General features: G+C 43.1%; 1 protein-coding gene across 9 annotated transcripts in view; it reads right to left on the reverse strand.

Moving 5' to 3' along the window:
- LOC137372189 (diacylglycerol kinase beta-like) overlaps positions 1 to 13,974 on the reverse strand; it is a 636,709-nt gene that overhangs the window by 525,012 nt on the left and 97,723 nt on the right. For all 9 annotated transcript variants that reach the window (XM_068035767.1, XM_068035770.1, XM_068035771.1 and 6 more), the window contains exon 3: positions 8,550 to 8,626. In XM_068035767.1, coding sequence (XP_067891868.1) covers positions 8,550 to 8,626 — 77 coding nt within the window. The remainder of the gene's footprint in view (positions 1 to 8,549; positions 8,627 to 13,974) is intronic.

Below are 13,974 nucleotides of genomic sequence, written 5' to 3' on the forward strand. Positions count from 1 at the left end.
AATGTAAGTTTCCAAACGATGAAATTAATATGTCCCATTTGGCATATAGGGTTTTCCTAACACTGATTATTATTTCCAAACCTGACCCACCACTGATGTTAAACGGACTGGCCTATAAGTTACGAGGAATGTCCTAACACCCTTTCTTGAATAAGGGTGTCACATTTGCCACTGTCCAATCCTCTGGCTCCTCCCTCATATTTAGGGAATATTGGAAGATTATGGCAAGCCCTCTTCTATCTCCATCCCCACTTCGTTTAGCAACCTAAGACGCAAGCCATCTGGACCAGGCCACTTATCCACTCCAAGCACAGCCAGCCTTACCAGTACATCATATGATTTTCACCCCATCCATTACCTTTACCATCTCCCCTTCTGATATTTTGCCATCATTCTCTTCCATCTTAAACAATGACATAAAGTACACATTAAGTATTCTAGACTTGCCCTATGCCTCTAAATATGTCACATCTTAGCCCCTCATAGGATTTACCCGCCTCTTACTACCTGCATGCTGGTAGAAGACTTTTGGGTAGTACTATTATAATAGAATGGTCCCCATTCAGAAGTCTATGGTTTCCATAACGTGGTCCATTGTGTGATCACACCAGGGGAGAGGGTCATATGTCACCTCACAGAAACTCAAATGTGGTGGATTTCTACCCTAAAAAGGTGGTACTCTGGAGGGAGAGGAGAGATCAAGCCAAGACCACAGAAAGCCAGTTTCCAGCCAGAGACTGAGAGAGAGATCCGGCTAAAAAGAACTCTGCTGACCAAGAACTAAACAACCACTACAGCAGAGAAATTACAAAGTGACTTTGAGGCTCTCCATCTATGAAGGTAAACCAAATTCACACAACCAACTTCGGACGGAGTTTTAACCACTAGAACCCTGCAACATCTCAGCAAGTTCAAAACAGCAAACATCCAGGCCTGTACCTTTAAAAACTTTCCTCCCAACTCAACAGTATTCTGTAAACCACAAAATCTGATCACCTTGGACTTTAAACTGTATCTTATCCTTTTCTCTCTATCAATTCTTGTGCATGCATGCGTGTGTGAATGCGTGATTGGGTGAAGGTTGAGGCCATCTCGGGAATTGTTTTAAAAATAAAGTTTTTTTAAACTTATAAAAAACATGTAATTTTTCTGTTTATTTGACCCTAAAAGCATTCAGGTACTAACACACCATTTTAACAAAACACTACTGCGGTCTGTTGGGAGGCGGAAAGTGGAAGCCACCCACAGCACTTACCACCTATCCATAACAATTTTGAATCAACAAAATGGTAAGTTCATTCATTCATACTGATTGCTTCCCTAAATGTTATAAGAACAGAGGCTGTTTTAAGGGATCAGTAGCGCAGCAATAAAGTTACTGCACCAGTAATCCAGAAGCCAAGTCTGATGATCCTGAGACAGGACACTGTGGCAGCTGGTGGAATTTAAATTCAATTAATTAAATCAATCAATCTGGAATAAGTCTTATTAATAATGATCATGAAACTACTGGATTGTTGTAAAATCCCATCTTGTTCACTACTGCCTTTCAGGGGAAGAAATCTGCTGTCCTTACCCAGTTTGGCCTACGTGACTCCAGACCAACAGCAATGTGGTTGACTATTAACTGCCATCTGAAATGGCTGAGCAAGCCAGTCAGTTGTATCAAACTGGACGGATCACCCAGCATCAACCTCGGCACTGGAAACGAGAACACAAACTGCCCAGTCAACCTTGCAAAGTCCTCCTCACTGACATCTGGAGGCTGATGCCTAAAATTGGGAGAGCTGTCCCATAGACTAGTCAAGCAACAGCCTGACATAGGTATTTTTGGGTGAATATGCCCAACAGCTAAAGTCAGATTTCTCCACCTCTATCCTTGCATACGTCCTGTCCCACAGGCAGAACAGACATAGGAGAGGTGGTACTCCAGTAGTATAACAGTTGGGAGGGGCTGGAGCCACTGGGAGTCCTCAACATTGACTGCAGACCCCATGTAGTCTCATGGCAGTCCAAATATGGGCAAATAAACCCCCTGCTAAATTACCAACTCTTGACTTCCCTCAGCTGATGAATCAGTACTCCTCCAAAGCACTGAGGGTGGCAAAGGCACAGAATGTACTCTGGGTGTAAGAACATCAATGTCCATCACCAAGAGTGGCTTAGTAGCACTGCTACTAACTGAGGCATGAAGGATATTTTTGCAACACTGGGCCTTTTCTTTTTTTCGCTTATGGGATGTGGGCATCGCTGGCTAAGCCATCCCTAATTGACCTTGAAAAGGTGGTGGTGAACCACCTTCTTGAACCACTGCAGTCCATGTGGGGTAGGTATTCCCACAGTGCTGTCAGGAAGGGAGTTCCAATATTTTGACCCAGCGACATTGAAGGAATGACAATAGAGTTCCAAGTCAGGATGCTGTGTGACTTGGAGGGAAACTTGCAGGTGATGGTGTTCCCATGCATTAACTGCCCTTGTCCTTCTAGTTGGTAGAGGTCGTGGGTTCGGAAGGTACTGTCTAAGGAGCCTTGGTGCGGTGCTGCAGTGCATCTTGTAGATGGTATACACTGCTGCCACTGTGTGTCGGTGGTGGAGGGAGTGAATGTTTGTGGATGGGGTGCCAATCAAACGGGCTGCTTTGTCCTGGATGGTGTCGAGCTTCTTGAGTGTTGTTGGAGCTGCACCCATCCAGGCAAGTGGAGGGTATTCCATCACACTCCCGACTTGTGCCTTGTAGATCGTGGACAGGCTTTGGGGAGTCAGCAGGTGAGTTACTCGCCACAGGATTCCTAGCCTCTGACCTGCTCTTGTAGACACAGTATTTATATGGCTACTCCAGTTCAGTTTCTGGTCAATGATAACCCCCAGGATGTTGATAGTGGGGAGATGGCAAGATTTTTTCTTGGTGGAGATGGTCATTGCCCGCCACTTGTGTGGTGTGAATGCTACTTGCTACTAAATCAGCCTAAGCCTGGATATTGTACAGGTCTTGTTGCATTTCTACACAGACTGCTTCAGTATCTGAGGAGTCACAAATGGTGAACATTGAGCAATCACCAGCAAACATCCCCACTTCTGACCTTATGATTGAGGGAAGGTCATTGATGAAGCAGCTGAATATGGTTGGGCCTAGGACACTACCCTGAAGAACTCCTGCAGTGATGTCCTGGAGCTCAGCTGACATCCAACAACCACAACCATCTTCCTTTGTGCTAGGTACGACTCCAACCAGCAGAGTGTTTTCCCTCTGATCCTCATTGACTCCAGTTTTGCTAGGGCTCCTTGATGCCATACTCAGTCAAATGTTGCCTTGATGTCAAAAGCAGTCACTCTCACCTCACCTCTTGAGTTCAGCTCATTTGTCCATATTTGAACCAAGGCTGTAATGAGGTCAGGAGCTGAGAGGCCCTGGCGGAACCCAAACTGAGCATCATGAGCAGATTAATGCAAAGCAAGTGCTGCTTGATTGCACTGTCGATGACACCTTCCATCAGTTTACTGATGATTGAGAGTAGACTGATGGGGCAGCAATTGGCCGGGTTGAACTTGTCCTGCTTTCTGTGTACAGGACATAACTGGGCAATTTTCCACATTGCCAGGTAGATGCCAGTGTTGGAGCTGTACTGGAACAGCTTGGATCGGGGCGCAGCAAGTGCTGGAGCACAGGTCTTCAGTACTATTGCCGGAATGTTGTCAGGACCCATAGCTTTGCTGTATTCAGTGCCTTCAGTCATATCTTGATAGCGGAGTGAATCAAATTGGCTGAGGACTGGCATCTGTGATGCTGGGGACTTCAGGAAGAGGCAGAGATGAATTATGAACTCGGCACTTCTGGCTGAAGATTGTTGCAAATGTTTCAGTCTTACCTTTTGCACTGATGTGCTGGGCTCCCCCATCATTGAGGACAAGGATATTTGTGCAGCCACCTCCTCCCGTTAGTTGTTTAATTGTCCACCACCATTCACAGCTGGATGTGGCAGGACTGCAGAGCTTAGATCTGATCCGTTTGTTATGGGATCGTTTAGCTCTGTCTATCGCATGCTGCTTATGCAGTTTGGCACACAGATAGTCCTGTGTTGTAGCTTCACCAGGTTGACACCTCATTTTGAGGTACGCCTGGTGCTGCTCCTGGCATGCCCTCCTGCATTCTTCAGTGAACCAGGGTTGGTCTCCTGGCTTGATGGTAATGGTAGAGTGGGGGATATGCCGGGCCATGAGGTTACAGATTGTGGTCGAGTACAATTCTGCTGCTGCTGATGGCCCACAGCGCCTCATGGATGCCCAGTTTTGCATTGCTAGATCTGTTCGAAATCTATCCCATTTAGCACGGTGGTAGTGCCACACAACACGATGGAGGGTATCCTCAATGTGAAGGCGGGACTTCATCTCCACAACGACTGTGCAGTGGTCACTCCTACCAATACTATCATGGACAGATGCATCTGCGGCAGGCAGATTGGTGACGACGAGGTCAAGTATGTTTTCCCCTCTTGTTGGTTCCCTCACCACCTGCCGCAGACCCAGTCTAGCAGATATGTCCTTTAGGACTCGGCCAGCTCGGTTAATAGTCGTGCTACCCAGCCACTCTTGGTGATGGACATTGAAGTCCCCCACCCAGAGTACATTCAGTGCCCTCGCCACCCTCAATGCTTCCTCCAAGTGGTGTTCAACATGGAGGAGTACTGACTCATCAGCTGAGGGAGGGCGGTAGGTGGTAATCAGGAGGAGGTTTCCTTGTCCAGGTTTGATCTGATGCCATGAGACTTAGTGGGGTCCAGAGTCGATGTTGAGGACTCCCAGGGCAACTCCCTCTCGACTGTATAACACTGTGCTGCCACCTCTGCTGGGTCTGTCCTGCCGGCGGGACATGACATACCCGGGGATGGTGATGGCAGTGTCTGGGACATTGTCTGTAAGGTATGATTCCGTGAGTATGACAATGTCAGGCTGTTGCTTGACTAGTCTGTGGGACAGCTCTCCCAACTTTGGCACAAGCCCCCAGATGTTAGTAAGCAGGACTTTTCAGGGTCGACAGGGCTGGGTTTGCCGTTGTTGCTTCCGGTGCCTAGGTCGATGCCGGGTAGTCCGTCCAGTTTCATTCCTTTTTATTGACTTTGTCGTGGTTAGATACAACGGAGTGGCTTGCTAGGCCATTTCAGAGGGCAGTTAAGAGTCAACCACCTTGCTGTGGGTCTGGAGTCACATGTAGGTCAGACCAGTTAAGGACAGCAGATTTCCTTCCCTAAAGGGCACTAGTGAACCAGATGGGTTTTTACAACAATCGACAATGGTTTCATGGCCATTAGACTAGCTTTTTAATTCCAGATTTTTTATCAATTGAATTCAAATTCCACCTTCTGCTGTGGTGGGATTTGAACCTATGTCCCCAGAGCAATACCCTGGGTCTCTGGGTTACTAGTCCACTGACAATACCACTATGTCACCACCTCCCCTCCAACTTATAATTGCTATTAAGCAACTTGTACAAAACAAAATTGCAATCTACTGTTCATCCTTATAGACTGATCCTATTTCATGCAAAAGAGGATACTGTTTTATTTGTTCTTGATTACCAATAATTAACCAAGGTACACACTGATGTAGAGCAAAATTAACAACTGCACTCCTTATTAAATAAGTTAAAATACCATTACAAATAGGAGCAATGGTAAGTGCAATCAATACTACGCAGAGAATATGGTAATAACAATAATACTTCCATAATCATTATTAGAAAAGGATCACTTGGGGATAATCACGATATCAGACAGTTCTTCAGCTTAATTTTCCACAGTTCACTCAAAGGTTACATTGCAAGTTAATAAATGCCTTCTACTTTCATCCTGTGACATTCATGTAAAGTGCAGCAATTGAACCAAAAACCCAACCTGAAGAACGATAAAAAATGATTTTTTTTAAAAAAAGTAGACAATGTGCTAAAAATGGCTGCTAAAGGTTAAAAGACATGGCTTTGTATATTCAGACTGTCTGGTGAAGAGAAACAAATGCATTCAAAGTGAGATGTCGTCAATTACACCCTTCCTGAACCCATCAAGAGACATTTTTGTAATATAAAAGCAAAATACTGCGGATGCTGGAAATCTGAAACAAAAACAAGAAATGCTGGAATCACTCAGCAGGTCTGGCAGCATCTGTGGAAAGAGAAGCAGAGTTAACGCTTCGGGTCAGTGACCCTTCTTCGGAACTGACAAATATTAGAAAAGTCACAGATTATAAACAAGTGAGGTGGGGGTTGGGCAAGAGATAACAAAGGAGAAAGTGCAGATTGGACCAGGCCACATAGCTGACCAAAAGGTCACGGAACAAAGGCAAACAATATGTTAATGGTGTGTTGAAAGACAAAGCATTAGTACAGATTAGGTGTGAATACACTGAATATTGAACAGCAGCAAGTGCAAACCTGAAGAAAAACCTGAAAAAAACAGTGGGTAAGCAAACTGAACAAACCAAGATGAAATGAAATAAATGCAAAAAAAGATTGTAAAAAATGTAAAAAGGAATGTAAAAAAAAAGAATAACTAAAAATGACTAAAAATGAAAGTAAAGTGGGGGGCTGTCATGCTCTGAAATTATTGAACTCAATGTTCAGTCCGACAGGCTGTAGTGTGCCTAATCGGTAGATGAGATGCTGTTCCTCGAGCTTGCGTTGATGTTCACTAGAACACTGCAGCAATCCCAGGACAGAGATGTGAGCATGAGAGCAGGGGGGAGTGTTGAAATGGCAAGCAACCGGAAGCTCAGGGTCCTGCTTGCGGACTGAGCGGAGATGTTCCGCAAAGCGGTCACCCAGTCTGCGCTTGGTCTCCCCAATGTAGAGGAGACCACACTGTGAGCAGCGAATACAGTATACTACATTGAAAGAAGTACAAGTAAATCGCTGCTTCACCTGAAAGGAGTGTTTGGGGCCTGGGATAGTGAGGAGAGAGGAGGTAAATGGGCAGGTATTACACCTCCTGCGATTGCAAGGGAAGGTGCCCTGGGACGGGGACGAGGTGGTGGGGGTAATGGAGGAGTGGACCAGGGTGTCGCGGAGGGAACGATCCCTTCGGAATGCTAACAGGGGAAGGGAGGGGAAGATGCGACTGGTAGTGGCATCACGCTGGAGGTGGCGAAAATGGCGGAGGATGATCCTTTGGATATGGAGGCTGGTGGGATGAAAAGTGAGGACAAGGGGAACCCTGTCACGGTTCTGGGAGGGAGGGGAAGGGGTGAGGGTAGAGGTGCGGGGAATGGGTCGGACACGGTTGAGGGCCCTGTCAACCACAGTGGGGGGAAATCCTCGGTTGAGGAAAAAGGAGGTCATATCAGAAGCACCGTCATGGAAGGTAGCATCATCAGAGCAGATGCGTCGGAGACGGAGAAACTGGGAGAATGGAATGGAGTCCTTACAGGAGGTAGGGTGTGAAGAAGTGTAGTCGAGGTAGCTGTGGGAGTCGGTGGGCTTATAATGGATATTGGTAGACAACCTATCCCCAGAGATGGAGACAGAGAAGTCGAGGAAGGGAAGGGAAGTGTCAGAGATGGACCATGTAAAGGTGAGAGAAGGGTGGAAATTGGAAGCAAAGTTGATAAAGTTTTCTAGTTCGGGGCGGGAGCAGGCAACGGCACCGATACAGTCATCAATGTACCGGAAAAAGAGTTGGGGAGGGGGCCCCGAGTAGGACTGAACATTTGAATTGAATGGGTTCTTCTGAAACAAAGGTATGAAGTAACCACATCCTGGGCCATTATCTGTAATCCCAGGGAAGATCCCTGTCTCCCAAAGGTAAAGGTGTGTAAACCATTTCTAACCTTAAAAGGAGCTGTCTGGAGAGAGAGGAGAGGCGCCCAGGAAGAAGCAGCATCAAAAGTTTGTCCAGCTGATAGCTGGGAGAAACTCCAGTAAGCCAAAAAGAAAGGCACCTTGTTGCGAATTCTACCTTTTCAATCTATGCAGCAGAGAATTGGAAGTGACTGTCTGTCTTCAAACTGAACTTTCAACCAACAGAGAGAAATCTACAAACCCCTCAGGCCTGCAACCAAAGAGAACTTGACCTCCGAGAGAATTCAACAGATTTACCATGAACCCTGAAACCCTACCTCACTTAAAACCACTTACCCCTTTCCCTCTCGATGTGTGTGTGTGTGTGTGTGTGTGTGTGTGTGTGTGTGTGTGTGTGTGTGAGAATGCATGAGTGGGTGCAGTTGCGACAATTTCAGGATAAGGCATATTGCTCAATAAATAATTAATCTTCTGTTTCAAACCTACAAGAAAACCTGTCGCTGTCTGTTTATTTGACAAATAAATCCCAAAAGGGGTTAAAACCCTAAAACAAAAAACAGTTGCTTCAGTCAGGTGGGAGTTGAACAGCGGGAACCACACACCCCTCATCACATACCGTAACAATATATTTATTTTGTTGTACTTCACAGGAAAGAGTTATTTTGAAAGCTGCAAAGAACATTCTGCATTATATGGGTTAATTATAGCACTTTTGAGAGTTTCTAAAAACTACACAAACACAAACAGCAGCAGAAGATATTGTTACCTGCTCAGGATTATATTTGGACAGCACCCCATCTCCATGAAATTCCTCCAGCACATCTTTCAGTTTCTTTGAGGAATCTGTAAAGGAAATTTCATGAAACAAAATTAAAGACACACTAATGTTACTTTTGTACAAAGCTTCAATTCCAAAACACTGTGGGCATATCTTGGCACTTCAGCCAATCACCCATATGGATTTATTACCATTTAGCAAAGGTGTTAAGTAGGGAATTTCACTATGAAGGAAAAAAACACAGCAGGGTAATAAACTTCACCACTTGGGCTGTAAGATGGTAGAGTGGATCACTTGATCTTTATAGAATCTGCTCAATTTGCTTTCTAGCAATTTCACTGGAACAAAGATTTGGTGGACATTCCAATTATCCACGTTACCATCCAAGCAACAAAATAGAAAATTGTGCCAGTCTGTACAGTTGAGTTGACATTCGATATTTTACAGATTGATGAAATGCTTTGATCCAACATCATCCTACCCAGCAATCAGCATGCTATAATCTTGTCAAAAGAAATTGTGTTTTTAAAAATGAATATAATCCAATAATCCAATTCACTCTGAAGTGAATTGTGTGTCATTTTAGTACTGAATCTGAAGATATTGCCAATCACTGCATCTGTGATTAAGCGGGCAATGCTAATTTCAAAGTAATATACAAATGACACGTTTTCTCCTTACTTAGCTTTGGAAATTCACTGAAGTACTGAAAACACACAAAGCAGCTGTCAAAGTGAGGATTGTTATCGCACTTGCATAGCACACCAAGATGATCTGGAGCAGCTTTAATGGCCATCAGTAAGGAACCAAATAAATAGGTCTAAACATTAAACTCTCTCTCCATTGACTGGAATAATGCATTAACAGGTTTGTTCATCCATATTAACCATCCACACTTAAGTGTCACTAACACTAGTTCTGAAAATTAAAAATGGGTTAATGAAGAATGGAAAATCACACTAAAACTACTATAAATACCGCATAATTGAGTAGATTAGCAGATTTTGGTGTTGGCCAATATGAAAGACAAATGCTTTATGGAGTATTTTCAATTCAAAGTGAGATAAATTTCAATATAAGCAATGTGGGTCACCAGGGAGAAACAAAAGGTATCAATTTTCAACTATATTCATGCCAATCTTGAGTCAACTTTATATACAACTAACTTGTGATCTTGTTGTACTACATGCAGATTTAGGATTATATAGCATATATCCATCCATGCATCAAAAAGTAATTAATAAGCCTTAACTGATGTTAGATCACAGATACCAAAATACCACACTGAAACAAATATACTGCAGTCTTAGCTGAAGCTCCATTACAGTTAGAATAATAGAATCATAAAGCATTAGGTGGAGGCCAATCAGCCCACCACGCCTGTGCCAGCTTTGAAAGGGCTATGCAATTAGTCACATTCACTTCCCCTTTCCCATTGCCCTGCAAAGAAGGGAGGAATGCAACTAAATGTTAATAAATATCAAATACTTCCACATTTAATTTTAGTACTTCTCAATCACTTTTAACGGGCATGTTAGCTCTCACAGGATTTGCCTGCTATATCTGTTGCATAGTTTATCACCTCCATCTGCAACACTCATGATGTCCAGAAGAACAAACTGAAATATTAATGAAATTAATTTAATGCTGAAATGTCGACAGCTATGTATTAAATATTCTTTATCAAGATTTAGCTATTCCATTGGGGTAAGTATACAAGGTGATTGGAACTTAACGTTGTGCGAACTACTGCATGAACACCCGTTGCAGTGGTACCTTTTTAAATTGATGAGAATGGAAACGGCTCATGCTTTTTTGACTGCTTTGAATGTGGCTGTTTTTTGTGTGGTGGAGGCCGTAGTGCATGCACATCATTGAACAAATGGATAATGCAGTAAGTTTGGATGTGCCAGTATGGTAATCATTATTGGGCTGGCACATCTACCAAGGTAGCACTCACTGGCTTTGCAATGTGTTGGTTCTAATCTCACTTCCAGAATTAATACAACAGAGTACATTATGATGCCAAAGTTGTGCATTCTTGCATATCAGTAGGTATAACACACGCAGATACACACACCAAGTAGGCATGACCAAATAGGTGTTAGCTGTAGCTCAGCTGTTAGCACTCTCCCCTCTGAGTCAGAATGGTTATGGCTTCAGTCCCACTACAAGACTTGAGAGCAAAAATCTAGGCTGACATGCCAGTGCAGTACTGAGGCACTGCTGGAGGTGCCGTCTTTCACGTGAGGACGTTAAACTGAGGCCCCATCTACTCTCAGATGGATGTAAAAGATCCCATGGCACTATTTTGAAGAACAGCACGGGAGTTGCTTAGTGTTCTGGCCAATATTTATCCCTTAATCAACAGATCAAAAACATTATCTGTTCAATATAAAATAGCTGTTTATGAGAGTTTGCTGTGTACAAATTGGTTGCTGTGTTTCCTACATTACAAAAATGACTACACTTCAAAAGCACTTCATTGGTTGTAAAGAATTTTGGGATGTCCTGTGGTCATGAAGAGCACTATATAAATAGAATTCTTCCTTTTCTTTCTTTTAAGTGCCATTCAGCTGGTACATATCATGGCAACCATTTTTAAATGTGTATGATGCTGTGATATTTTCAAAGAAAGCAGCAAAAACCCAGAATTTGTCTTTTTAATGGAGGCACATTGAGCACATAAAATGACATTCTGGCATTATCCCCAAATCTCTTTCAATTGGGAAGCAGAATTGGGTAGTATATCCTAAGAACATGACATAGTCAATGATTTGTGCACTATTGAGTCAGTGGAAGCATACATACCTATGAGTCATAAGGCAGTGGGTTCAAAACCTACAACAGGATTTCAGCACATAATCTAGACATTTCTCTGCAGTATTAAAGGAATGCTGTACTGTTTGACGTGCCATCTTTTAGACTAAATACTAAACAGAGGCCCTGACTGCATCTGCAAACGAACAGAGGTCACCATGAAGAACTCTATACAATTGGAGCAGTGCCTAGAGTTCTGGTCACTATTCCTCTCTCAAGAAAGTATTTCATTGGCTGTGAAGTGCCTTGGAAAACCTTGAGGGTGGGGAAAGCACAGTATAAATGAAGATGGTCATACTGGGATGCCAAGATACAATTATCGGTACTACTGTCAGATGTTAAAGCATTTCTACATTTTTGAAAAAAGAGGTTGAGTAAATTGCTGTGGTTACTGAGTTAGCTGGCTATATTTTCTTCAATAATGCAAAACTTGCAAGTTTTACAATGCCGGAAAACTGCGACTACAAACAAACATGGAAAAAAAAAAGGAATGCAGAGTATGCCGAATTCAGGGTTGAAAGTCTTCATGCCTGCAAAATGCTAGTTTAAAGACTGAATCCTCTGCCGAAATGGGATGCACACGAACAATGTACGTAGGGTAGGGAGAAGGTACTGGGCTCAACAGCAGAATGAAACAACTTTTTCTTTTAAGTTTAATAGAAGGGTGGAGTTGTAAAGCTATAATTGGAAATATATGGATTATTTGCATCATGTTACATAAGATAGATGTTATGTAACATGAAGGGCTGAATATCTGTTAATGTTGCTTGAACCATTAACAAAAAAACTAAAATCAATTGCATTTTGCTAAAGAGAAACATATCACTGTTGTCTCAGAACTTTAAATGTTCGTGGAATCATAACACAAATCAATGTAACCTGTTGAAGCCTTGAGATCTATTTTGTCTGTTTGCAATGAAAATGTTCAACTGTATTCTAATCCAAATTCTTAAATGGAGACTGGTGCAAATCCCAGGAAAGAATACAGTTCTCGAAATTATATCCAATCAGGACTTTTTCCTCATGTTTTAATAATGGAGTTTATTGCTTTATTGTAAAATGCTGGTCTCCAGGTTCCCAATATCAACGGCTGCATTCATGCAATGGAAAGTATAGCCAGCTACCTGAGTCATCACAGTTTTTCAGTAAGTATTGACTGCCTCCTTTTTGCCACAATAGGGCAACAACCAAATAAAAGCACATGATCATATTGCAAACCAGTAAAGACAATTCCAAACACGTCAGATCAAACAAAAGTAAAATTTTGAAGACCTGATTTGTGGCCCCAATATTGACTTGAGCACGCGTTGGGAGCAGGAGGAAGTGGGATGCGAGGGGGCCTAATATCTCATGGAAAATGGAGAAGTAGGTTCAACGCATCTGTCAGTGTCATTTTACCACAGCCAGCTCATTATAATTTTACTTTGGGGTTTAGCACCGCTTGCACAGCAGTGAGCGTGATAAGAACCCACATGATGTGATCTTAACTGCAGTACTTAAAGAGCCAAAGATGGAATTGACATGAATTTGGAGTTGGAAGCAAGAGAAAACAAGGTGTGACAATGGATTCAGGATGCTCAAAGGCTACACCCCACTTCAATGACGCCTCCCTTAATGTACTGCTTGAGGCTGTGAGCTAATCTTCCCTAGAAATGGGAGGAAGAAACATATTGTTGCCACAAAGGAGGCATGCTGGAGATGGCCCAGGAGGTCAGCAGCAGGAGTTTTGAGTGCAGGTACCACTTTAATAACCTAAGTAGGACAGGAAAGGTAAGTAGAGTTGCACATGTGCACAGCAGGATGTAGATGCATCACCCCACCCCTTCACTCTGCCTTATCAAAACAAGTACACCCAATCTTCCCTTTTTATACACTTCCTGACATCCACATCTATCTTTATCCATCCACCATCGATTCACCCTCATTCTTATCCAATTTCATGCCTCTCCCTGATAGTCACCCTTAGCAAATACACTGTCTCCATTGAGTGGACACATATCATGACAGTCACTCCTACATTTGTTCTTTCTCCTGTTACAGGAGAGAGAATAGAATACTAGGAATAGGGAGAGAACCAGCAGTGGTTTTCCACAAATTTCCTAGCTAACATCTGCAGAAGAGGAAGTGAGGGAGATCAGGGGTGTTTTTATGTCCCTGGCCAATGCATTTTGGGACATGGAGACCACCCAGATATCTGGCGACAAAATTGGATATCAGTGATCCATGTGTTATACAACACTCAATAGTGACTTTCTATCAACAGGCTATGAAATATGATCATCTTCATAATTATATGTTGCAATATAATTACATTGCCAGTACTAACTCATTAGTTCTCCAAGGCATTCACGAGTGCAGCAAGAGTCCATGAAGCTCACAGATGACAAATCCTCAGAGGACCTGATTCCTTCTGAGGGTACACTGTCACAGGACACATGCTTACCATGCTCAGATACTTGAACTTCGATAGGACCAGTTAGCCAGATAAATGGGTTTTTACCTGGTGACACAAATGGGCAAGAGCAGATAGTGGTGTCAGGAACAGCTATGGAAAGTCAGCATCAGTGGGCACAGGGCTTTCTGTTCAACTGGA

Source organism: Heterodontus francisci, chromosome 7, assembly GCF_036365525.1.
Source record: "Heterodontus francisci isolate sHetFra1 chromosome 7, sHetFra1.hap1, whole genome shotgun sequence".
Classification (NCBI taxonomy): domain Eukaryota; kingdom Metazoa; phylum Chordata; class Chondrichthyes; order Heterodontiformes; family Heterodontidae; genus Heterodontus; species Heterodontus francisci.